Source organism: Pseudocercospora fijiensis (assembly GCF_000340215.1).
Source record: "Pseudocercospora fijiensis CIRAD86 unplaced genomic scaffold MYCFIscaffold_3, whole genome shotgun sequence".
Lineage (NCBI taxonomy): Eukaryota > Fungi > Ascomycota > Dothideomycetes > Mycosphaerellales > Mycosphaerellaceae > Pseudocercospora > Pseudocercospora fijiensis.
Genome location: NW_006921534.1, coordinates 5,076,169 through 5,100,799, shown reverse-complemented (window position 1 = coordinate 5,100,799; position 24,631 = coordinate 5,076,169). Strand labels below are relative to the sequence as shown.

Genomic DNA, 24,631 nt, shown 5'->3' with positions numbered 1-24,631 from the left:
ATACGCCTAGCTACCTATCGTAGCCGCGGAGGAAACTAAGGTTCCTACTAGAACAATAGTGCTAATAATAGGAACAGTAATAACGACCGAGGAAGAGGCCGTAGCCGGCGGCTATATAGAGGAGGCCGCGATAGGGGCCGTAGAAGGGGCTCGTATCCCTACAATGCTAACCGCTCGACTAATAATAGTAGCAACAACAGCTACGGCGGTCTACTAACCGGATTGAAGTGCTTCAATTGTAATAGCACTAGCTATCTACTAGGCTAATGTAACAAACCTAAGGACTAGGCCCGAATCGACCGTGCTGCCGCTAAGCACCGAAAGCACCTCTTAGCAGCTAACGCTACCCCTGTAGGCCAACCTTCGAAAAAAGAGTAAGCGCCGTACTAACTGTTAGCCTCGTACGGCGTAAGACTATCGACATTGTGCTAGCTATTACACGTACCTGTCTTATATCTAGGCCCGATACTAACTATAAGGCAAAGGTTATACTAGACCCCGGAAATTCAGTTAGTGCCCTTATTAGCTATCGCCTAGCTAAGCAATTAGACCTTCGATAATTGCCTAGGACTAACCTGCTAACCCTTGCTTAGTTTAATAACGCTCGGCACTTAACCTACGGAGCCTACTATATCTATATAGCTCTAAAGGACGACCTCGGAAATGAACGCCTACTAAACTTCACTGCCTACGCGGTAGATATAGACAGCCTCCTATCTAACATTGTTATTAGTAACCCTATTCTTAAGTACTATGCTATAGTAATGGACTTAGGCAGTTAATAATAGCGATTTGGAATCGCTAGGAAGGAGGACATTAAACATATTGATGTTAGCGAGTGCCCTAATGATATTAGGGTCCTGTTTATTAGCAACCTAACTCCCGCCTCAGCTAATCTAACTGCCGACCTGCTCGGTAGTAATAACGATGAACTAGTGCCCCCTAATAGCATAGATCCTAAACAGCTTAAGCGTATACTAGAACCTATCCGAGAGACCTATATTAATGTGTTTAAACACTACCTAGTATCGACATTGCCTATATTTAAAGAGACGGATCATAAGATTAATATTATAGAGGGCAAGGAGGTTCCTTTTAGCCCCCTTTACAACCTTAGTAAACGAGAGCTTGCTATGTTGCGTAAGTACCTAGAGGAAAACCTAGCTAATAGTCGAATTCGGTATAGCAACAGCCCTGCTAGTGCACCTATCCTGTTCGTACTAAAGAAGGATAGCGGCCTACGGTTATGCGTTAATTACCGTAGACTTAATGCTATTACTATTAAAGACCGCTGTCTACTTCCGCTTATTAATAAGACCCTCGATCGCCTTTCTAGCGCTTACTACTACACTATACTAGACATTAAGGATGCGTACTATCGTATCCGCATTCGTAAGGGCGACGAATAGAAGACAGCCTTCCGTACTCGCTATAGCTATTTCGAGTACTTAGTTATGCCATTCGGCTTAGCTAATGCCCCTGCAATATTCTAGTCCTATATTAATCGGGCCCTATTAGGCCTATTGGATTACCTCTGTATAGTTTACCTAGATAACATCCTAGTTTATATATACTTACCTAACATTATAGAATACTAGGCTATAGTACGAAAGGTCCTCGACCGCCTACGGGCCTATAGCCTATATTATAAGCCTTCTAAATGCACCTTCGCTACTAAGGAGGTGTCCTTCCTTAGCTTCCTCGTATTAACTAAGGGTGTTAAGGCTGATCCTAACCGGATTAAGACTATTACTAAGTAGCTAACGCCTACTAGCATTAAGGAGCTTCAATTATTCCTAGGTTTTGCTAACTTCTATCGTCGCTTTATTAAGGGCTATTTACGATACGTAATGCCCCTAACTAAGCTTACCAAAACTAAGGCTAACCCGACTAGAGAGTTCAAATAGACTAATAGAGTACAAGCCGCTTTTGACGGTCTAAAGCAGCGCTTTACTAAAGTCCCCTTATTATACTATTTCGTGCTAAACAAGCAGATCCGAATTGAGACTAACGCTTCACAGTTCGCTATATCGGCTATTATGTCCCAGCAATCAGATAATAACTATTACTAGCACCCGATTACCTTCTTCTCGAGGAAGATAATCGATACTAAGCGTCGCTACGAGACCTACGAGTAAGAGCTCTTAGCTATTATCGAGGCCTTTAAGTATTAGAGGCATTACCTCGATAGGGCTTAATATACGATACAGGTCTACATAGACTATAACAACCTCCGTGGCATTACTAAGGTTACTAGAGTTATAGGTCGACAGGCTAGATAGGCCGTCTACCTCGCTAGGTTTGATTTTAATGTGTTATATCGGCTAGGCGTAAGCAACCCTGCTAATAGCCTATCGAGGCGACCTGATTACGATAGCGGGACTTAGCAATCTATTAACTTATTGTTTCCAACCCTATAGTATAAGATTGCTATAGCCCGTATTGTTAATAAGCACGCGTAGGATAAGCGGCTTACCGGACTCTGCGACGGCTTAAAGCATATTAATGCTCTTGCTATATTAACAGTGCGTATTAAGGACATAGACAGGAGAAGTTATAATAACTCCCTAGTCGATATCGCTATATACAGTAATAGCGATAGCACTACTGCAGTTAATCCGGCTGCTAGTACTATTAGATATATATAATGCGTACCTCGTTTAATAGCGAGGGTGCTGTTAAATAACCTTGTAAATAGGGATAGTTAATCGTTTATAGATGAGCTATTACGGGCTTAGCAGAGGGACGCCTTTGCTACTAAACGTATAGACAAGCTTGTAAGTAGGCGAAAGACTCGATCTAGCAAGAGTAATTAGTCGATCGACGACAAAGGTTACTTAAGGTTTAAGGGCAGATACTATGTCCCCGCTAAACAATCGATTAGACAAGAGCTTCTTAAGCGATACTATAATAGTAAGCTTGCCGGTTACTATAGTATAGAGAGGTCGTACGAGCTACTATCGCGTATATACTACTAGCTAAATAGTAAGCGGGACATAAAGGACTACGTAAACACGTGTGCCGTATATCAACGTATTAAGGCACTAAAGCATTAGCCTTTTAGCGAGTTGTCCTTATTGCCAATCCCTTATAAGCTATTTATAGAGCTTATAATAGATTTTATTATAGGTCTTCCCCCTGCTAAGCGAAGAGGGAGTAAAGATATCTTTAACGCTATCCTAGTCGTTGTAGACCGGTTTACTAAGGGCGCTCGATACATCCCGGCGCGGAAAGATTAGACTGCTATTAATATAGCAGAAGCGCTATAGAACAACATCTTCTGTACCTATTAGGGGACCCCTAAAGGGATAGTCTCCGACCGAGGCTCGACATTTATATCTTATTATTAGAGTGAGATTTGCCTATAGCTAAGACTCAAGCATCGCCTGTCTATAGCATTCTATCTATAAATAGATAGTTAGACCGAAAGGCAGAATGCTACGCTATAGCAGTACCTGCGCAGCTATATTAATAAGAACCCTAATAACTAGGTCAATCTCCTGCAACTAGCCGAATTCGTATACAACAATAGTGTCTACTTATCTACTAAGGTGTTACCTTATTTCGCTATAATAGGAAGCAACCCTACGCTGCTATAAGACCCCCTGTCGCTCGAGGCCGAGCGCAAGGAAAGGGAAGCGTATTAAGTACTAATACCTAAGACACTAGCGGCTATTGAGAGGGTTTAAAAAATGCGAGAAATCTATACTAAGATGGCTAAGAAGCTAATAAAGGCTTAAGAGTACTAAAAGACCTACTACGACAAGCGTTATATACCGATAACCTTCAAGTAAGGCGATATAGTTATACTTAGTACGAAGAACCTCCGCATCCGCAAACACCTATTACCTAATAGCAAAACAAGGCCTAAGCTCGTACTAAGATACATTAGCCCATTCCGCATCCGAGAACCAAAGGGCACACAGGCCTACTAGTTATAGCTTCTACCCTATTACACTATCTATAACACCTTCTATATATCCCTCCTTAAGCTATACTATTAACGCGAAGGCGACGAAGCGCCTACTAAGTTAGAAGAAGTCTTAGCTAATAGTAAAGAACTGTAGTCTATAGAACGTATCCTATAGTACCGGACTAGGAAAGGCAAGAAGGAGTACCTATTAAGATAGCAAGGCTATTTACCTAAATAGGACTCGTAGGAAGCTAAAGCCTCTTTTAAAGACATAACTGAGTTGTTAGATGAGTATTAGACTAGTGTAAAGAACAAGAAGAAGGCCAAAAGCTCGTAATATTACTAAGGCTTAGGATTAATAGTACCCCCGGGGTGCTATTAGCTAACTAATTAGAGGCCGATAAACTAGGATAATAAGACTATACTACTATAGTGGACGCGCACTAAGCATCGACAAACGCGCTATAACTGTTAACTATTCGCTGCTCTTTTAGGAAACTACCTCTCTACTAACGCGCCCTATAAGGCCCTTCTCCTAGTATTTAGGTCCCCCTCTTGTTCCTTCCTTCTGTCGAGGCCTCGAGGCCTAGGCGATCGGCGAGGGCGGCGCGTAGGCGCGTAGAAGGGTAATAATAATAATAACGACGGCGTCTCGCCTATACTAAAGGGCAGTACGGCCGGCGCGGCTATGTTAGTAACGGTGTTACGGAGTGTGTTGTTAGTTAAAGAAGGAAATTAAAACAAGGTAAAGTTAGCGCTAAGACGACTAGCGCCGCTATTGCTAATATTACTTGCTATTGTCGCTGCGCCTATAGACGTAACCTTACCTATACTACGAGCTAGAACGCACCCTACCGGCTAAGTTAAAAAGAATAGCTATGTTAAAGGTTTGATTAAAACTTTGATTAAGACTTTAAGCCGCTTAAAAGATTGAGCGACTAATAGACTAACTAACTAAGGGCAAAACTATAGAGCTAAGCTAGCCGGGGTCGATCTTGCGGACAATAGGTTACTCCTCGATCTTCCGACCCTTTAAGCGAGGCGAACCTCTACTACTGCACTTACAATAGCCTTCACCTATAGAAACTAGAAGAACTGAGTTTTTTAAAAAGATATAATTAGTTAACACTTAAAGGCTGCTAAACCTAACTAATTTAGGCTAGTAAAACTACGATAGTAAACAATGGCCCTCGTAACAATAAGAACAACCCTCGGAAGCGGACATAGCTAGGTCTTTTAAGAGTAGACGCAAAGAACTCGGTACGACATTACTTAGAGCGGAGGCAGGGCTGCAATACCTCGTACGTCTACCTATTATAGTAGGGAAGACGCGCTCGTGTTGTAATTGGTCGATAGCCCTTAATTCTTATAGCTTTATATCCCTTTACTTTATTATATACAAGGATAGCGCAGTTAGAGTTAGACGTTGTATTAGAAAGTAAGGTTTAATATAGTTATATAATTAGGTAGTTAAGTGTTTAATTCAGCGCGAGCTAAGCAGTCTATTTAACTTGCTAAGTTAGTAGCAATGGATGTCGAAATTGATAGGCTACAAGGGCGCGGCCTTTAGAAGGGAAGCGTATATTAGGGCTAAAGAGGCTACACGTAATTAGCATGTAGTTAGGCCGAGTGAAGCCGGGGTCTCGGTGCCTTAGGCAGGGCTTGGCGCTTGGCGTTAGGCCAACTTGCCTGCCTTCCTCCCTCTCCTTCTAGATCCTTATCGAATACTACTCGTACCTACTACTACCCTATCTACCTGCTAATATACCCTTCTTATAGTATAGCTTAGACTAAGGTTGTTAATAAGCGTAGTATAAGCAGCATAAAGCTGTCTAATATACTATATATTCTAGGTCTAGTAGCTAACCTTCTGTCTACTAAGAAGCTTGCCGATAAGGGTTGTTTCTACCGAAATAATAAGCGTATCCTGTTTACGATGGTAGAGGGCAATAAGGTTACTATCGCTTAGACATACCGTAAGAATAGTCTTCCCTACCTTTATATACTAACCTCTAGTCTAGATAGTAAGGTAGTTGCCCTTATATTAAAGAAGGGGGTGCCTAAGAAGGGGGTGCCTATAGGCACTATAGATAAGTGGCATCTGCGATATAGCTATATTCATTACCGCAAGCTACTAAGGATGGAATCTAAGGGTCAAATTGTTATTACTAGTGCTAAGAAGGACTTCCGCAACTGCATTGCCTATCGTATAGCTATGTTATATAAGGAATACAATCGGCTACTACGCGTACGACTATCTACGATCTATTACATTGTCTGTATAGATATAGTTACTATTACTAATCCTAGCCTATTATAGGAGCGCTATTTTACACTGTTTACGTACGCTAAGTTAGGCTATCGATACGAGTATACTAGCACGCTCAAGTTAGGGGCTATAGTAGCTATTAAGGACTATCGTATACATATCCGTATATAGACTAGTTACTCAATCCTAATCTACCGCCTCGATAGAGGGAGTAAATACGGCGGAAATTAGCTATTAAATTAGGCTCGAGGCGAGGGCATTGTACTGTAAGTTACTGCACCTTATTTATTAACTTAGAATAGCCTTGCTAAGGTTAGTAATTATATCGTGTGTACGACTGCGAGAAAGATAATACTATAGGCTAACCTTCTAAAGTCTCTATAGCTATGTACTATTGCCTCCGCTATATAGGTCCTTAATATTATACCTAGAACCCTAGAAGGTCTTAGCCCCTATACTATTGTAGCTAGGGAGCTTAATTAGTCTCGAAAGCAGCTACGCCTTTAGCACCTTCGAGCCTATAGCTATACTACTATTATCTACGACTATAGTATAGCTCGTAGCAAGAAGTTTAACGCTCGTAGAAAGCTTAGCAAACTAGTTAGTTATACGAAGGACTTAGTAGACTCTAGTAAATACATAATCTACTTGTCTAACGAATATAAGGTTGTTACCTCGAAGGATATCTAGTTTATTAAATTAGGGGACGACAAGTTGTCGTTTCTAGATAGTATAAAGCTATATACTAACACTAACGACTTGTCTAAGAACGAGTTTGTTACCCTTAAGTCTATTATACCGGCTTTGTTTAATTCTACAAGTAACGAGGCTCCGTCGCCTACCGAGGCTGCTAGTATAGTCTAGCGGCTTCTAGCTTAGTAAGAAGAATAGCCTATATAAGGACCTATATAGGAAATAGCCGATAAGGTCGCTAATCCGTTACTAATCGATAACGACCTTCTAGACGTTCAACTAGTTTAACTACTAGCTTTAAGTAATAAAGATAGCTTTTAGTCCGCCGAGGAAAAGCTAGCATATAATCTAAACGCTAAGAAGGGCGAGCTAGGCGAGTTGCCTAAGTTTAAGCGACTAGCCGAAGCTGTTAGTAATCGCTCTACGCGTAAGATACGGAGCAATAAGTCGGCTCGTAACCTATTACGTAGCTATCTAGCTAATTATAGTATTAAGCGGTTAACTCGACGGACAATAGCTAATATGCCGATAGCCTATATTAAGGGTTTTATAGCTTCCTATTATATTGCTAAACAGTCTAATAAGCCTAAAGAGACTATTCCTATTCCGAAGAGCTATAAGGAGGCGACTTAGTTACTATATTAGCTATAATAGAAGGAAGCCTATAAGGCTAAATACAAGTTACTAATCGACAACTATACGTAGGTACACGTTTCTCGACTAGAAGTGCCTAAAGGTAGGAAGGTTATTCATAGTCGATAGGTCTTTACTATTAAGCGTAACGCTAATAGTAAGGTAAGCCGGTTTAAGGCTCGATAGGTCGTCCGTAGCTTTATACAGGTCGAAGGACAGGATTATAATAAGACCTATACGGCTATTACTAAGCCCTATACGCTTCGAGCCCTATTTAGCCTAATTGCTTATTACGACCTAGAGGCTAAGCAATACGATATTCTAACAGCCTTCCTTAATGCCCTAATTAGCGATAAGCACAAGATCTACGTTAAACAGCTATACGGTTTTAAGGACCGTAGTAGTAAGGGTATAGTTTGCCTATTGCTAAAGGCACTATATAGTCTAAAGCAGTTACTAATGCTATAGTATAAAGAGCTTCGGAAGTACTTAAAGAGCCTAGACTTTGTACTAATAATAACTGACGTGTATGTATTCAAACACGTTGTTAGCGGCTCGATTATCGTTATCTACGTCGATAATATAATTATTATCGCCTATAGCCTATTAGCACTAGAAGCCGTTGCTTAGATGCTAAAGGACCGATTTAATATGCGAGAACTTAGTAACCTGCACTACTATCTCGGCATACGGATTATCCGTAACCGCAACTAGCGCACTATCTATGTTGTTTAGGATGCCTATCTAAATAGGCTTAGTAAGAAATATAGTATGCGTAGCCGTATCGGTCTAGCTACTCTAATAGCACCTCGCTATATTAAGACGTCTATTTAACGCGCACCTAAGGGCTATATAGCTAGTGCCGCCTTTAAGACTTAGTATTAAGAAGGTGTTAGCGAGGCGCTATAGCTAGCTATAATTACACGACCTAATGCTTGCTATACTACGGGCCTATTATTACGATTTATCTCTAACTCTGCTAAAGAGCATTATACCGCGCTCCTTTGGCTAATTAAGTACCTAGTTAGTACCCTTAGTCGTAGTATACGCTTCTAAGGCATATAGAACGATAAGCTTAATTTTGCTAGATACTATAATGCCTTATAGGCCGATAACCTAGTTACTCGTCGCTCTATAGGAGGTTTCTACTTTACTATCGCAGGCGGACCTCTGTTGTATAAGTCCGGCCGCTAGACGCTTGTTACACTGTCGTTAACTAAAGCTAAGTATATCTAACTTACTATAGGGGCTAAGGAAGTAGTTGCCTTAGCTCGTTTATTAAAGGAAATTAGCTATAAGGGCTATATTCTTCTAGTTACGCTCTACGAGGACAATTAGTCCGCTATTGCTATTACTAAGTCGACTAGCATTAATAGCCGCACGAAGTATATAGATACTCGAGTCTACTATATCCGAGAGAAGATTGCTAATAGTTCTATTATAGTCTAATAGGTTAGCATATATAATTAGATAGCCGATAGCTTTACTAAGCCGCTTAACAAGGTTAAGCACGGCCGCTTTGTTAAACAACTGAACCTAGCAGATTGCAAGGCCGCTATTAAGAGCGCTATAAAGCTAGCTGCTAAGTACTAAGAAGAAAGGGCCTTTGTTTGCTTTATCTGTTTGACCTAAGAGTAGTCTAGTTTGTTTACCTGTTTCTGCTTACCTAATACCCTCCTATTTGCTTTGCTAACTGAATAGCTAATGTGTTTGTTTTATTCTATAGCGATATATACGTACTAAGGGGGTAACTTAGAGTATATGTCTAGGTGTTAGGGTCTATTACGTGCCTGATGCCTGAGGCTGCAACTGCTGCACTTCATCTTCGGACTTCTACATAGATTAGTCCTTCTTCCTAATACATCAGTTACATCAAGTGGTTATGAGCCCGGACTTGGAGTGTGTGTCCAGGTGTCAGGGTCCATCACGTGCCTGATGCCTGAGGCTGCAACTGCTGCACTTCATCTTCGGACTTCTACATAGATTAGTCCTTCTTCCTAATACATCAGTTACATCAAGTCTCTCGTGGCTGATGCATTGACGACCAATGCTGTTATATACATCCTGCATCTTCGCATGCGGCAAGGCGGGAACACCGTGCGCCTTCTAGAACTTGCACAGTGCCTGCAGGCTCTCCTTCGTCTTGGAAGAGTATTCTTTCACCAGACTTGACATCTGCTTGAATTCTGGAATCGATGCGTCGCCCATGCACTCGTACATGAAGCTCTCAGAGCTCGTGACCACCGCTCCCTCACCCGCAAGTCTTCGGAGAGCAATCGGAATCTCCTGCGCATTGCAAGACGAGACTGCGTCTGCAATGATATAAACCCTATGGCCTTCACGGAGAAGATCCAAGGTGGTCTGGGTCACACAAATCTAGAGGATCAATCAGACAAGTAACATGATACAGTGATCCCTGTTGTCTTGCAACACGCACATGCGATTCAATTCCCACGATTATGCACTCACGCTTCTCACTGCCGAGATCTTTGAACGCCGTCTGCACCTCTGGCGTCCACATGCTGAAAGCACTCTTATCTGCATGGACCTTTGTCTGCACGCCACCTGGGCTGTCCAAGCCCAGCTCAGCAGAGGACTCTCCCAGCTTTGCCCGCAACTGCGTCGTGGCGAACACTGGCCAATCTAGTATTTGACTTGCTTTTAACAACTTCTGTGTGGTCTGAATCACTTTCGGATACTCGTATATCGCTTTGGCGAATTTCTCTTGGAGATCGCAAATACTGGTGAGCTATCAGCCGTGGCTCCATCGAACAAAGAAGGATTCGAGCATGGCCTCACAAGAGCGCTGGTCGTACTGGTCACACATCAGCCGGATAGTCTAATAATAGTTGTCAGATAACAGCTACCCAGCCTGCGCGTAGCCATTGTCTCTATCTGGAACCCGATTCCGAAATGACCTAGTAGGCGATGTCAATACAGAAAATTGAATCTGTTCGAGAAATCATTGAACGAGAGTATCTCCGTACTGCTATGTCATCGTCTGCGCAATGCACTCATGCCATGCATACTCCGCAATACCCGGGCAAACTACACCCGGATTAAGCGAGATGGCGGACGGGGGTAATCCCCGTAAACGGCAGCTAGCTGAAGCCTGAAAACGTTAGACGTGAACTTTTTAAAGGGGCGGATAATTCCTTTAGGCAGTACGCTAGCTTTGACCAGTTAGATCCCATTTTCAGGGATCACCCCCTTTCGCCATCTCGCTTAATCAGGGTGTACATGTAAGGTAACTGACGCCAGCCTAGGCAGACCTGGCAACTGCGATCGACCGAGGGACCCTGTTTCGTCCGTGAGCCAAGCCAAGTCCAACAAGCCCTGCCCCTGTTGACTTCATCTCAACTTGACGACCGACAGAAGCGATGGCATCAACATATTCAGCACAATAAACATGGCATTTGAGGGCAGCATAATATCAAATAAGAGCCGTGAATGCGAGGTCTTGTTCCGCTTCTTAAGGAAAGAGGTTTCGGCGGCAACAGTTACATCGATGAGCGAAGCAAGGAATCACTTCCCAATTACACAGAGGTGATGAGGACCACGTGAGAATACTTCCGGGCCTTATGAATGGCATCTATCAGACGCGTGGAAACTCCAACGCTTGATATCCAGCACCACGATCACACAGAACGGTACGCAAATATGCTCACTTTTGTCGTAAATACGGTCACTTCTGCTGCAGGTATCCACTTTCACATGACGGCCTTCAGACTTCACTTCGCGTCAGCGCTCTCGGCCCGAGCCATATTGGGCAGCCTAGTCCATGACCCGCACCGCTAGCATAATTTCTCAGACAGCTTCGCATCAACTTCGACATCCGACTTCCACAACTCTCCTGCATTACAGACACTGCGCGCACCAACCGCAACGACATCGCCCATTATGGATCCATCAGTTCCCCTTGCAAACGGCCGCAACATGCTCGAGGAGCCAGCACCTGAGATTCTCATTGAAATTTTCAGCCACGCCATCTGCATCGAGCTCAATGAAGGCGGCTCGAAGCCAGTCGTCACCTCGAAGCCTCTTGCATGCTTCGCGCACTTCCGTAAAAAGTCGTCGGGTGCAGGCCTCAGTGTCGCGAGCAAACTCTCTCTTGCATGGCAGTCGCCAAATGCAGCTTCCTGCTACCTCGAAGCGCTTCAAAGATACGTTCTGAACGAACAAGTCACGATTTACGTGAACATCGAGGACCTAAACTTCACCAATTTTCGAAAGCTCCTTACATCACTCGAGAAGAAGCAAGACGCCCTCCAGCTCTTCTCTATCGACAAGAAGGCCTGCTCGATCAAGTTCTCTCACCGCACCACACATGGTCTCAGGAAGGATCCTCAGACCTTCGATCAGTATTGCAAGAAGTCCAAGAGGCTTGGCATCACTCTTAACACCGAGCATAAGATCAGCGAGGTCAAGGACAGCGAGGCTCTTGGACAGTTTGTAGTGGCACGCAATGGTATTCGACTCGATCCTCAAGCTCCTGGAGTGTCGCAATCCGAGCAAATCTACCTACTTTTCAGTCGGTACAATTTCAGAGAGTGCACAAATCCTCTCGCTAATCGACCGGAGATGCAAGGGCATATTGAAGCTCTGAAGGAGTCACAGAAGTTCGAGAACCCGCGTTTTCAGAACACTCGTGAGGGCTGGGCACGTGCTAGTGAGAAGCATTACCGGGAAGTGATGGATGAAATAGAGAATGCTCGCGTAATTGAGAGTTGATCTTGGAGGACCATACTGTTGTAAACGAGTCACTGGGGATGGAACGGACTCGGCCTGAATACTTGGAGAGCACTCGGATCAGATTACGGACTACATGTACCTTCTCATAGACGCAAAGAAGGGAATTGGTGATACATGCACAATCACCCTGTCCACGCATGCCGTACTCCATATCTAATCTCAAGCGCATACACGAATGCGCCGACAAACGGATACAACGGATACCTAGTCCATCCCACAGCGACTGATCGGGATGGGAGTGATGTACATAGCAACTGTTTTCAATGCGACTATTTGAACATTTTGACTCGCATGAATATCAGTATCATAAGGACGACAAAGAAGACAACCTACCCGCCACTTGCGCTTCAGTAGCAGGAGTGCCAGACTAGAAACAGCGTGTGAAGTCCTGTTATGCATTTCACCTGCTGGCGAACTCGGATCAATAGCGCCGTGCTAGGCTCGAAATTAGATTATGAATTTTGCTCCTGGTTACAAGGATACATGATTCTATAGAATTAATGCCTGCCTAGGTAGTCGTCTGCCTGCGCAAAGGGTACTTCTCCCATCTGATCTTTTCCGGTGGGATTGGGTTATATTGAGGGTCGGTCTGGCGATCGTAGCCGATGACACGGCGGTCCCAATCCCAGGGCACAAGTTGCAGAACGGGTGAATTTGGTACTTTTTCCATCACCATACATGGGCCCGCGAAATCGATCACATACCCTTCACACCTAATACATGTTAGCCATTGTTCCATCTTGTGCGAGGATGATGCATAGCTCACCCCATACAAAGAAGCGCCGGAGGTAAACCTCCCGGGGGAACAGGGCCAGCGGGGCCGAATTGAGGCAACCAGTCTCGTCCACACCTACACGCTCTATAGGTAAGATCGGCCTGTCGTCTATTGATTTCGGCCTGTGACGCCCACTTTGCTTGTCCCGTGCGCGGATCTCTTGTGATTCTTCTCAACCACTCTTCGTTCGCATTTCGTCTCTGCCAGAGCTTTTCCAATTCTGAGCGTCGATGGAGAAGGCATAAGTCTTCGTTCAAGTCGCGTGCGAATAGGCCTGCTGGTGGTGTTGCAAAGGAATTGAGCGCCGCTGCCGCAGGCCTAGGGACCATTCCAGCAGTATGGATACACGTACATGTGCTCATGGGCCACCGATAGCGAGTAATTGTGAATGATTGCGGCTGTTGAAGTGGGATGGAACCAACAGGACGAGGATTGGTTCCTGGAAACAACGTGTGTCCGCCGTGCCAAAATGCTAGGCTCAATGCGTCGTGTTCGCACTCAGGACACAAGGGCGACAAGAAACCATTCAAAGCACCTGGAGGTGCTAGAGCGCCTTGAACCACTACTGGTGGAGCTCTCGCCGCCACGCCTCCGTGCAGATATCGTCTATGGCGATCCGCGTTCACAGGAATGCCTGGAATGGGACCGCCGGGGCTTCCAAGTCCTAATATCCTCAATGTGTGAATCAGGCATGATCGACAGACTGTCCGGTTTCGATGACGGGATTGACCAGATATACCAGGCACGGGATGTTTCCGCTCGCATCTGGCAAACGTGGCTGCTGTGCATGCTCGATGTGCCAATGTTGCCAGCCAAGGATGTGCAGGAAGGTATGTCGCATGGTAAGGTCGATCGTGAGGTATCACCGGTGCTGCTGCCATAGCGTCTTCGCCAGTAAAGTTGCCCCCGGCGAAAAGCTTCTGCATACTGCTATCTGTATACAGCGAACATCTCTTTGTGTATTCGACGCATCCGGAAGAGCTCACTGTGCAGTGGGACCGCATTGTGAGCTCTTGGTTTAAAGGCTCAAACAAAGAAAGGCTCGATCTAGGAAGGGGCTCAAAGCAGACGACATTGCAAACGATGACAAAGCTGTGGTCTTGTCATCGAAAATGCAGCGACCATTGCTCTTTATATGGCAGGAGTGAATCCATTGGGAAGACAGTAAGGTGAACAATTCAGCGCTCGCAATAATGCATATTGCCACCTCTGCTTCTGGGCTCGACTCGTCTTTGGCAGTCGCAAAGTTGCGACTGCAATGCCCCGATGGCTGTTACAGGGGCAGAGTCGGGAGAGTGGAATGCGTGTGAACTACACGTCAAGAGCACACCTCCGGGAAAGATGCGCCATAGCATTCACCATCGGCGACTCCAGGATTACGGAGTCGCAGAGTGCGTGGAGTTGACTATCGCAGCGAGTGCCCATCTCGTTTGGTCTGGAGTTATGTGAAGTGGAGTGAAGCTAAACATTAGCGCCTCCGACCATTGTGTTTTGGGACACTGGCTCTCCCCCAAGCTTGTACCACAGACATTGCTGGTCTTGCGGTGATGTAGAACCCTGCATCAAACCATCTGTTCGGGTGCTGGCATCGACGAGAGCGTGTCTTCAACTACCTTCCTCTTGTCACCGATGTTCTCCCTTGAACCCTTTGCTTCGTCTCCATCAGCAGCGGACTCGTCTTCTCTTCCATCAAACGCATACCCTCCAAAGTCGACTTGCACACCTTCATCAACAGTTACCCTCCGACCTAAACTTCCAATTCTCTCAACAACGTCTTTATTCCCTGTCAGACTCCATCTCCTGACAGCGGCGTAGAGGTATTCGATGATACTAGGGGCCCAGATGGTCACGGCGATCAACTGCGCGAACGTCCATTGCACCTGTTCTCGCATAGCAATCATGTCGCCATTCATGATCAGCTGGACTAGCATCACGATAGTCATGCTTGCGAGGATGAGTTCAGCAATCTCTAGTCGCCAGCCATAGACCACGGCTGTCTGTTGTTGCAAGAGTTGCCGAGCTCTCGAAGAGGTCGTGGCGTGCGTTGAGGTTCGTCGAAGGGATGGCGGTGAGGCAATACTCGTCCGCGGTGATGGGAATGGGTGAGTCTTTAATTGTCGAACCATCATGAGAATTGTCGTCAGCATGCAGATTGCAATGCAGACTGCTCCAGAAGTGATGGATTTGGATCTAGTTTGGTCCAGACAAAATGCCGCTGGAGATCGGTTTCCGCAGGCTGGAAGTTCGAATCCTGTTGGATTGATTTGGTGCAAGTTTCTCAGCGGCAGGCAGGTGAGGATCCAGGTTGCAAATGATACCAGTATGGCAATAAGTGAGAGGAAGGTAACATACCACGTCCTCTTGCCTTCGGCGTGAAGCATGTATAGTCCGAACGTCAGGCAGATGATGGCTGTAGCTGCGACGTCGCCGAGTAAGTCAACGGTGAGACGCATTTGTTGAAGACTTTGCACGTCGAACATGGCACCATTGCTGCACAGCGCTCCTATAGCAGCGCCATTGAGCGTGAGAGCAAAGTAGCTCTGCGCTTGCTGGAATTCGAAGAGACCCGAAACGAGCGCCGCGCCCTGATGAGACTGTTTCAATCTCATCCTCACTCGATGGGCGCGTTGTCTGGCTCTCTTGAGGCCAAAGGGCGCGCAAACGACAAATGTGAAAGACTTCAGCCAGCTCGAAATTAGGCGTCCATGAATCCAGCAGTAAATCAAGATGGAGAGCTGCATGAGATAGCCGATATAGACCCCGATGCCGCCGACGTCGACGTTCGGACTTGCCTTGAACGAGCCACACGCATTTTGGACGAATGCATCGGTAAGTAGATTATGGACTTCTCCCTTCGTTGCATTGCTGAAGTATGTCGTGTTGATCGAAGCACCTGAGCAATGTATTGACGGATCGGCGTGCCGCTGGTTGAGGCAGAAGCTGTGCATACACTCATTCGCAGGGTCCTCGATCAAGGCAAGATTGAAATTTGGCAAGTAGCCTAGGTCGGCAGCTTGTCGTTGCCCGTCTGCTGTCAAGTTGTTCTTGGCGATTAGGCCTGAGACCGTGCTATAGACCAAGCAGTTATGGATTGTGAAAGGATTCTTCCACACAATCGCCGGCTGTGTGCAAGCTTGGGTGCAATTTCTGTGAGTGACATCGTTTTCATCGCGGAAATCGCACCCAGTCTCGAACAGCGTGATCGTGGAAGCTCCTCTTGCTGATAGGTTCGACTGCAGGACAGCTGCTTGTTGTAGGGAGTAGAGACCAGAGTGCACGGCGACAGTACTGATTGCAATGCCTCGTGACATCACGGCTGTTTTGGAGGAGAGACAGTGGAAGACTTGTGGTGTGGTACTTATTCTCAAACGCCAGAGATGGCATGAAAGTCGCTGTTTTATAGATCATTGAATGCCCTCGGTACGGTTTGACCTGGCATGTGGCAATGCGATGAGCGGAGGCATCTACACTGACAGCCGACAGCTGCAGCAGGACCGGTGAGCAGCACTCGATGCGGGAGACGCTGTCCTGTGCTTATCTTGAGTCGATAGTATCTGAACCCACACACAATTCGTTCCCTCCCACCATAATGTGGATGTACAGCGAGCCGCAGCCTTGTCAGGCGCCAGGCCATGATGCGGCATGATTCATCCGGAACCTTTCGCAGGGCTGCTGAGCTGTCGTGAAGGTGGCTGGTAGTGATGTAGTCGAGTACATACGGTCAAAGATCAATGAAGGATGGATACTGACTTCATTTCGATTCAGACGTTGTTCGTTGGCTGAATCTGCGTGCAGGACAAACATTGATCTGGCGGTGGGTACTTATGACTCTCATGGGGTTTCGCCAAATCGAGGTGCGCAGGTGGCAGAAGTAGCGTGCTGTGCCTATGCACAGACCAAGCAAAAGAAGTCTTCGGGCAACACAGGTTATGTTGTGTGCAACGAGCAAACAAGGACAGGTTCCCACAACAAGCACGGCCGCAACGTCAATCCGGAAGGACTACCCATAGAGCGTGAACCATTCGTTAGGACAATGCTGGGCCCTCCACCGGTGTAAGTGTTTCAACCACGACTCGAGCGCTCCAATCTAGGGCGTGTTCGACAAGCCACGAGGGCTGTGGAACTGGTGTCGGTCTGATCTCCCGCCTCGATGGTCGATGGCGACCAAGTGTCATTCCAGAAGCACATGCAATTAGCCTGAAAATATTCACAGCGATCAAAACGAGGCACTGTGGACAGTCTTACTCTTTCGCTTCTTTCCAGTACCCGCTTTGTAGATCAAAGCATTCTCCTTGTCGTATATGTCGAATTGATGCTGGTCACACAGCTCCTTCGCTTGTTCGTACAGACTTTCGATTTGGTCTTCGTACATCTCTCGGATTTCAGGAAAGCGAAAGAACTTTTGGACGTCAGGTCCATATTTGCGCCAAAAGTACTCATCGAGGATTTCCTCCTCTCCTTGCCACTGTCTAGAACGTCGTGAGTTTGCATATGCTCGACGTGCTTGGCTAGCATAATCATTTGCTTCATGGGCATAAAAGACCTCTCTCAAAAAAGCCTTTGCTGATTCCTCGTTTCGAAACGGGTTTGGAGGATCAGCGACGTCCGCCTTTGAGCTTTGTCCGTTGTTCGATGCTGTTTCTCCGGCGTGGTAATCCTCTTTTGAGGCATAAGTGTAACGACTTCGATTGAGACTGAGAGCGGCATCGGGAGCATCGGCACCCGCCCACAAGTTCTTCGCTAGCAGCATACGAGCACGAAAGAGATATGCAGGAGCATAGCAGTATCCAATCGCAACATCGAGCCAGTTGTATGCGATTTCATGTCTGGCAGCCGCCGTGGACGGGAACATGGCACTGTGGAAGATGCTTTCCTGTGGCCGTGCCTTTTCTCGTGTCTTCAGCCCAAGAAATGAAAGCACTGAATCCAGAAATGTTGCTGAATTGCTTGGGTAGGAGTCGAACGGAGTTGGCTTGACATGATCGGGAGGCTCATCTTCGATATATTTCCAGCCACTTTCGGCATAGAAGACAGCAAGCTCATAGGCAGCCTTTGGGTGGCCCGACGAAGCAGCTTTCGTGACATGATACAACCATTCGCTTGTACCAACATGGCCGCCTTCGCTGTCGAGCCGTTTCACGAAGGTGGATGCGTAGTAATGGGAGGTCGGATCGTCCTGCTCACAACCAATATTCATGGCCCATTCGCATTGAGCCATTTCATCCAAGCCCTTAATTCTAGTCCGCTGCCAATGAATCAACATCAACTCAATCCACGGCGTTGACAACTCCAGAGGATCTCGTTGGACGCGTGCCATAAGCGCACTTGGAACACCCGCCTGCCTTTCCCTCGGCTCACGTTCCTCGGCGGCAGCCACGGCCGCGCTGATGGCATCAGTCCACATTTGTATGGCTCGCTCTTCGTCGCCCAAAGCATGTGCAACCTTGCCCTCGCACACCATAGCACGATAGTTGAGCTTCTCATTTGCTGCGATCCTCAGGTGTTCTTTGGCGAACATGATCTCTCTGGACTGCAGAGCATGTGGGTTCTTTTTCGAAGTGTAGATGGCATCGGCCATAATCCTGATAGAAGCTTCAATGTTACCAACTCTTGACAGGCTGAGCATCAGCTTCTTGCCAAGATATAGATTTTCCGGAGTCCTGTCTGCAATCAGTACGCGTGGGATTACCATGGCGTCGTCACCATAGATCGCATGTTCGTGCAAGAGATCGCGAATGTCCTTTGGGTCAGGGGTGACGCTGCCTCTGGCGGCTGTGACCAGTCGATTGAAGCGGGCAATGAAGGCCAGGACATCGTCGGGGGGCTTATTGATCGAGCCATTGGCGTACAGCTGATTCAGCGTCCGCTTCATCCATTGGCGATCGGCGCCGAACCCGGATGCCAGGTCATTTCTCGCGTTGCGTTGACGGTCTCGTGTTGAAGGAGCTTTGCGAAGTGTCTGAAATTCTCTTCGAGATGTAGCGAATATCGCGCCACAACGGCATTGACACGATTCACATGTTGGAAGACGTCGAAGTCCAACTTGTGAGACGGAGGCGGAGGCGCAGACGGTGCGCAGTGAGCGCCTGAGGGTTTGTTGTAGCATTGGCGCTGCTGGGCGCATTTGAAGCCTGGCCTGTGGAAGAGCTTCCAAAGCTTCAAAGCTTGCTGGGCAACGGCACGGCACGGCACGGCACGGCACGTCACGGCACGGCACGGCAAAGGCAACGGCAACGGCAACGGCGGACAGTCGGCCGACCGCTGCACTGCATTGCGGACCTCGAAGGCTCACCACCGAGACCAGAGCCAGAACCAGAACCAGAACCCAGCCCAGCGCTCGCATCCCACAGTAGTCACACTCACCGTCCTGCACACCGCTTGCGCTTTCCGCCTGCATGCATCGCCGGTGAGGGTCTCTCACCATGGCGCTGCAATGTTCAAGGCATCACGATCACGACCCGTGCCTTCCAAGGCCACCCTACGCGTCCTCTACCAGCTCGCATACATTTCTTCCGGTACCGCCGCCGGCATTGCCACCCTTTGCACAGAGGAGAGGAGACGCCAGACCGCTGTTGTTCAGAAGATAGCAGACAATGCGAAGCGCATACGCCAGAGTCCGCGATACAGACGCCATTCCACCGCTGCCCTCGCTGTGAATGACACAGAATACCGCTTTCAGCACGTCGGCCCTGATGAGGACAGCAGCCAGTATGCAGCCCCTGAGCAGGACTCAGCCATGGCAGGCATGCTCGGAGAGCGCTCCCGACATTGCACAGATCATCGCGGTGCGCATGCCTCTGACTTGCCCTCCGCCGTGCAGAATGGCTATGAGCAGCTCGTGAACAAGCGCCGAGGACGCAAGAGGCGGCGCAACGAGAAGAGCAGCTCCGAGCCAGATCATGACTTCGCTGCAAACGGTGCGGCGGCTAATTATCCCAAAGCCAACGTGGCACTGCGGAGCAACGTGCTTCTCAGAGTCCGGGAAGATGCCATTGCGCATTCGAACGATATCGTTCGTTCGTATGAGAGGCCCCTTCAGGCATCCCGTTCTGCTCAAGAAACACACCACAGTGACAAGATTCCAGCAATACCCCAATCGACATTTCGCTTTGCGAGCTACCGGAAAGGCAATATTTGCCCGAGACCAGACATTGTCAAACGCGATGTTGATGACTTCTTCATGCATCTCACGCGAGAAGCCGCACATCGCTCACAAAACCGGAGTCGAAAAGCCCAGGCTGCTGACGTCTTGCTACTCGCCGCCCTTCACCATAGATTATTCGCTGAGGTCCGCTCGCTGTCTCTCTGGAAAGCTTTGAATTCACAGCTGTCTGAAAAGGATGTCCGCCGAATATGCGAGACATCCAAGGCTCTTCTGCGGAGCAAGGGTACGCCAGAGTCCTGGTTTGAATTCTACAAGCACCTCTTTAACAGCCCGGCCTTTCTGGAGTGTAGTGCCGACATTCGTGCTGCTGCATTAGTCGAGGTGATATCGGCGTGGTCGACAGTGGCTGACAAATCGCAAATGGACTTGGTCAAGGGCTTTGGGATCAGCAACATACCTACGGATGCATTGGAACAACCTTTGGTTGAGATTTGCGACAAGATGATTGCGAATGGTCAATGCAAGGAAGCAGCATTCGTGCTGTCCTCCATCTCCACACACAGCAAGGCTATCTTCCTGGAAACTCACAATATGGTGTTGTCACATGCACTCGAGAATGGAGAAATCGTGGCTGGCATCGAACTGCTGAAATGCAAATATAGTGCCATCCTCACCGCTGATCAGAACCTACGCATTGCTGGGGGTGATTCTCTCTACTCTTTCCAGGATGACCCCTTACTCTTGCAACAATGCAGCTCCATAGCCATTGAATGCGGCAGAAAGAAAGCGTATGCCAATCTGCGAGCTTTGTTCTTTGCTCCTAGTCGAGGGGCTCCGAGGGACAGTCTGCTTCTGAAGCTCGAAACTCAAGCACGGGTTCATCTAGCCATCGCTTCTGCCTCTTCTCGGCGACACGCTGGCGAGCGGTTTCGTGCCTTGCGAGAGTCTGTCGACCCTGTGTCGCAAAGACAGATTGACGAGGGTTATCTCGCCATACGACTGAAGAGAGTGTGGGAGGCCACGCGCAACCTCGACCAGGTATTTAATCTGTACGAAGCATACCCTCGCAAGTTTGAGATCTTTAGCCATGCAGATGCTATCGTTCCAGGCACTGCTACGATGGTCGAGATCTGTACACTCGCAAAGCAACCCGATCGCGCTCTTTCTTTACTTCGGTCTGGTAGTAACAGTCAGCATAGCGACAAGGACGCACTTTCCCTGGCAGCTATCATCCTTGCTGAGAAATCCTCCTGGGAAGAAGTCCAGAATATCTTGCAGGAGAGCTCAGCCTCACAATCCACCATCACCGACCACGATATCAACGCTCGCCTCAATTATGTGATCCATCTGTATAGCAAGCAGCACTCAGCAGCGGAAAGCTGGACTTTCGTAACTTCCATGATGCGCCTACTCGGATTCATCCCGGATTCGACAACGAATAAGACATTACTCCGCTGCTTCGTTGCTAGCGGGAAACTTGATCTCGTGGCGAAATGGGACACTTATCTGCAGCAAGTCGGCCTCAAGTTCGATCTGGACAGTCGCCTCGCTGCATCACTCTTGTTCGCGTTCTGGCGTGAGCGACGACCTCCGCATGTGCTGCTCATGTGGTTTTGCAGAGCTCTCTGTGCCTTTGACGGCGTCTCATTTACTGCTGCGGACTTCAAGTACGTAATACGCGCAGCAATTTCTTTTGACATCAGAGAACTCGATGCCCAGAATAAGCGCATGAAGTTCTATCTCGCCGTCGAGAATTTAGAGAAAGTCGAGCAATTTCAAGGTGCCATACCGAGACCGGCAACTGAGGTAGATTACGCCCGTCTGGAGGGAGAAACCACAAGGCATGGGCAGCGGTTTGTGGAGAAGCTGACTCGTCGCGCACAAGCTGTAATGCGTGACGTATCTAATGCGGATGATATTCACAGTGGCGACCCGCTGCCTACCAGCCTAGCCGCTGATAAAGGGCTCCATGCCACTGATACTGCTGCGTCGGCACTTGCGATCAGGGACCTCCACGAGTTGCGGCGCTTCTTTGCAGAGCGTGACGAGGCAGAGCGTGACGAGGCACTTCCTGAAATTGCAAATCATGGTGTCATCGGAGACAACGGGAAAGTGAGCTCCACACGTTACGATAGCTCGTTTCATACACGGATCGCTGCCCAGCAAATGGTCGTAGAAATGTCAATGCAGAGATACCAGAAGGTTCTTGATCTCTATGCGTCGTCAAGCTCGAATGGATTACCAGCCTCACCTCGGACATTGGAAATCGCTGTAGAAGCCCGTATCCGCTTGGACAAGGGCGATGCTGCCGGAGCCGAGCAACTCCTCCACGAAGCACGACAGGCTGGATTTGACGTGAGTTGTGCAATGGGTTCACTATTGATTCACAAAATGCATCATTCATCTCCTGCATGCAGGAAAGATGCGGAAGCTCTACGACGAAAGGTCATCGATTACTATCGCATGAATGATGAAAATGGCTGGGATGTTGGACATCATGTTGGAGTCACGGCAGCTAATACCCTCATCAACAACAACCGTGCTGAACATGGAATTAACCTGCTCAATGCCATTTACCAGTCTGAGTGGACAAGACATCGGCCTCTCAATATTGTGGCCATGACAGTCTACGTCAAAGGCTACGCAGCACTCCAGCATAAACACGGTGTGCGGTGGGTCGTACGTCGGGTACTTTCCCAGGACATGCGGATCGATCGAAGGTTTCTTGCTTCGCTGAAGGCAGCTCGGGCCGACTTTAGCAATCCTCACGTTGATCCAAGTCGGGCTGGGCAGGACCTGGGCTTCGTTCACGTGCTGAGGAGCATGAGACTCCGCTGCATAGAGAGGCGCATGTCCCAGAGACTGGAAACGAAGAAGTTGGGCGAACGTCTGATTAGAACGATTCGAAACGTTGCAAGAAGGCAGGCACGGCGTCGTGGCGATTCAATAATGTCCAAAAGGCAGGGAAAAGTTTGTATCAGGCGAGCAAGAGCAAGGGCTGCATTAAAAGACAGAGTAAAGAGAGTGGGGAGGGTAGGAGAAACACCTGGACAGCACTCCACACAGCGGTCCAGTCTGCTGCAAGGATGAGCGATGGAGGCGGAACAACAGATGGAAGTGGCATAGCGATGGCGTTACTGATTACATGTGGGATGTGTACAGCACAGCAAAGCATCGTGCAATGATGCATTGACGGCCTGTGTCGATATTCTATCCATGATTTCAAGAGACTGCATTGTGACTTTTCCAAGTTTATACTCTGCGCGGCTACCCCGCTTCGTAACCAACATAGCTGATATTATAGATCACAACACATGTGGTGGAAGTAGAAATACACATTCACAATGGCTACCGGTACAATGGAGGTGGATAGACATGGTGATGAACGAGACGAAATGGAGGCTGGATTGAATTGATTAGAGATTTGATGGAGCTTGCCCAAATAGAGTTCAGCCTCTCCGGGCCGACCGCGTTTTCGAAATCGCGTCCGATCCGACGCAAGAACATCTGGAGCATAGCATAAGTACGTGTCGTGTCACTCCAAACCTACGCTGCGCTGCGCTTCTTCACCCTTTCGCCTGGCATTTGATATACAGTGACCGACCGATATGTCGCTTTCAATACCCAACGCCCCCAACCAGGGTTTGTTCAAACCGGGATATCAGAAGTACGCCATGAATTCCATGCCACAGAAAACACACGACTTACTGATGTCTTTCACAGCTACGACGCCGAGGATGGCGCGGTCATTCGCAACATCGATGCATGCCGGCAAATCGCCTCGACCGTTCAGACATCGCTTGGCCCATATGGCCGCAACAAGATCGTCATCAACCACCTGCAGAAGATGATTCTTACCAACGATGCGGCCACAATATTGCGCGAGCTCGAAGTCGTACATCCTGCCGCAAAGCTTTTAGTCATGGCATCGCAACAGCAAGAGGCAGAGATGGGAGACGCCACAAATATGGTCATTGTCTTCGCAGGCGAGCTGCTCAAGAAAGCGGAAGAGCTGCTAAGAATGGGACTCAAGACTAGCGAAATCGTGCAAGGCTATGAGAGAGCAGGCAAGTTCGCACTTGAGGCACTGGAAGAGCTGGAAATCGACAAGGTTGAGGACATCAGAGATCAAGCAGAATTGGCAAAAGCTATCAAGACAGTCGTTGCAGCCAAGCAGAGCGGAAGTGAAGAGGTTTTGGCAGATATGGTTGCTGAGGCCGTTCTTGCTGTTCTGCCCAAGAATCCTTACAACTTCAACGTGGACAACGTGAGAGTGGTTAAGATTATGGGCGGATCGCTGGAGCAGAGCAAGGTTGTGAAGGGCATGGTTTTTGGACGAGAGCCCGATGGCACTGTTAAGAAGGCCACCAAGGCGAAGGTTGGAGTCTTCTCATGCCCGATCGACATCTCGCAGACTGAAACCAAGGGCACTGTGCTCATCAAAGATGCGAAGCAATTATTGAACTTCACCAAGGGCGCGAGACGCAGATG

General features: G+C 47.8%; 8 protein-coding genes across 8 annotated transcripts in view; 5 read left to right on the top strand and 3 right to left on the bottom strand.

Annotated features, from left to right (window-relative positions):
- Positions 1 to 9,614: 9,614 nt before the first annotated feature.
- MYCFIDRAFT_82955 (uncharacterized protein) lies at positions 9,615 to 10,335 on the bottom strand (the record flags this gene model as incomplete). The annotated part of the gene is made up of 3 exons (XM_007926172.1): positions 9,615 to 9,884; positions 9,946 to 10,249; positions 10,325 to 10,335. The coding sequence occupies 3 exons, from the start codon at positions 10,333 to 10,335 to the stop codon at positions 9,615 to 9,617; spliced, it is 585 nt and encodes a 194-aa protein (XP_007924363.1).
- Positions 10,336 to 11,408: 1,073 nt separating this feature from the next.
- MYCFIDRAFT_82954 (uncharacterized protein) lies at positions 11,409 to 12,239 on the top strand (the record flags this gene model as incomplete). The annotated part of the gene is made up of 1 exon (XM_007926171.1): positions 11,409 to 12,239. The coding sequence occupies one exon, from the start codon at positions 11,409 to 11,411 to the stop codon at positions 12,237 to 12,239; it is 831 nt and encodes a 276-aa protein (XP_007924362.1).
- A 135-nt stretch (positions 12,240 to 12,374) lies between these two features.
- Positions 12,375 to 12,688, top strand: MYCFIDRAFT_173784 (uncharacterized protein; the record flags this gene model as incomplete). Its single annotated transcript, XM_007927248.1, has 3 exons — positions 12,375 to 12,503; positions 12,563 to 12,619; positions 12,647 to 12,688. 3 exons carry the CDS (start codon positions 12,375 to 12,377, stop codon positions 12,686 to 12,688), a joined length of 228 nt encoding a protein of 75 aa, XP_007925439.1.
- An 816-nt stretch (positions 12,689 to 13,504) lies between these two features.
- Positions 13,505 to 14,044, top strand: MYCFIDRAFT_82953 (uncharacterized protein; the record flags this gene model as incomplete). The annotated part of the gene is made up of 2 exons (XM_007926170.1): positions 13,505 to 13,865; positions 13,980 to 14,044. 2 exons carry the CDS (start codon positions 13,505 to 13,507, stop codon positions 14,042 to 14,044), a joined length of 426 nt encoding a protein of 141 aa, XP_007924361.1.
- A 553-nt stretch (positions 14,045 to 14,597) lies between these two features.
- On the bottom strand, positions 14,598 to 16,346 carry MYCFIDRAFT_195814 (uncharacterized protein; the record flags this gene model as incomplete). Its single annotated transcript, XM_007927247.1, has 1 exon — positions 14,598 to 16,346. The coding sequence occupies one exon, from the start codon at positions 16,344 to 16,346 to the stop codon at positions 14,598 to 14,600; it is 1,749 nt and encodes a 582-aa protein (XP_007925438.1).
- A 905-nt stretch (positions 16,347 to 17,251) lies between these two features.
- Positions 17,252 to 18,907, bottom strand: MYCFIDRAFT_195813 (uncharacterized protein; the record flags this gene model as incomplete). Its single annotated transcript, XM_007927246.1, has 1 exon — positions 17,252 to 18,907. The coding sequence occupies one exon, from the start codon at positions 18,905 to 18,907 to the stop codon at positions 17,252 to 17,254; it is 1,656 nt and encodes a 551-aa protein (XP_007925437.1).
- A 146-nt stretch (positions 18,908 to 19,053) lies between these two features.
- MYCFIDRAFT_82950 (uncharacterized protein) lies at positions 19,054 to 23,033 on the top strand (the record flags this gene model as incomplete). Its single annotated transcript, XM_007926169.1, has 3 exons — positions 19,054 to 19,080; positions 19,139 to 22,819; positions 22,983 to 23,033. The coding sequence occupies 3 exons, from the start codon at positions 19,054 to 19,056 to the stop codon at positions 23,031 to 23,033; spliced, it is 3,759 nt and encodes a 1,252-aa protein (XP_007924360.1).
- A 715-nt stretch (positions 23,034 to 23,748) lies between these two features.
- MYCFIDRAFT_153056 (uncharacterized protein) overlaps positions 23,749 to 24,631 on the top strand; it is a gene marked incomplete at its 5' end in the record, with an annotated part of 1,902 nt that continues 1,019 nt past the window's right edge. The window contains 2 exons of the mRNA XM_007927245.1: positions 23,749 to 23,807; positions 23,864 to 24,572. Coding sequence (XP_007925436.1) covers positions 23,749 to 23,807; positions 23,864 to 24,572 — 768 coding nt within the window. The remainder of the gene's footprint in view (positions 23,808 to 23,863; positions 24,573 to 24,631) is intronic.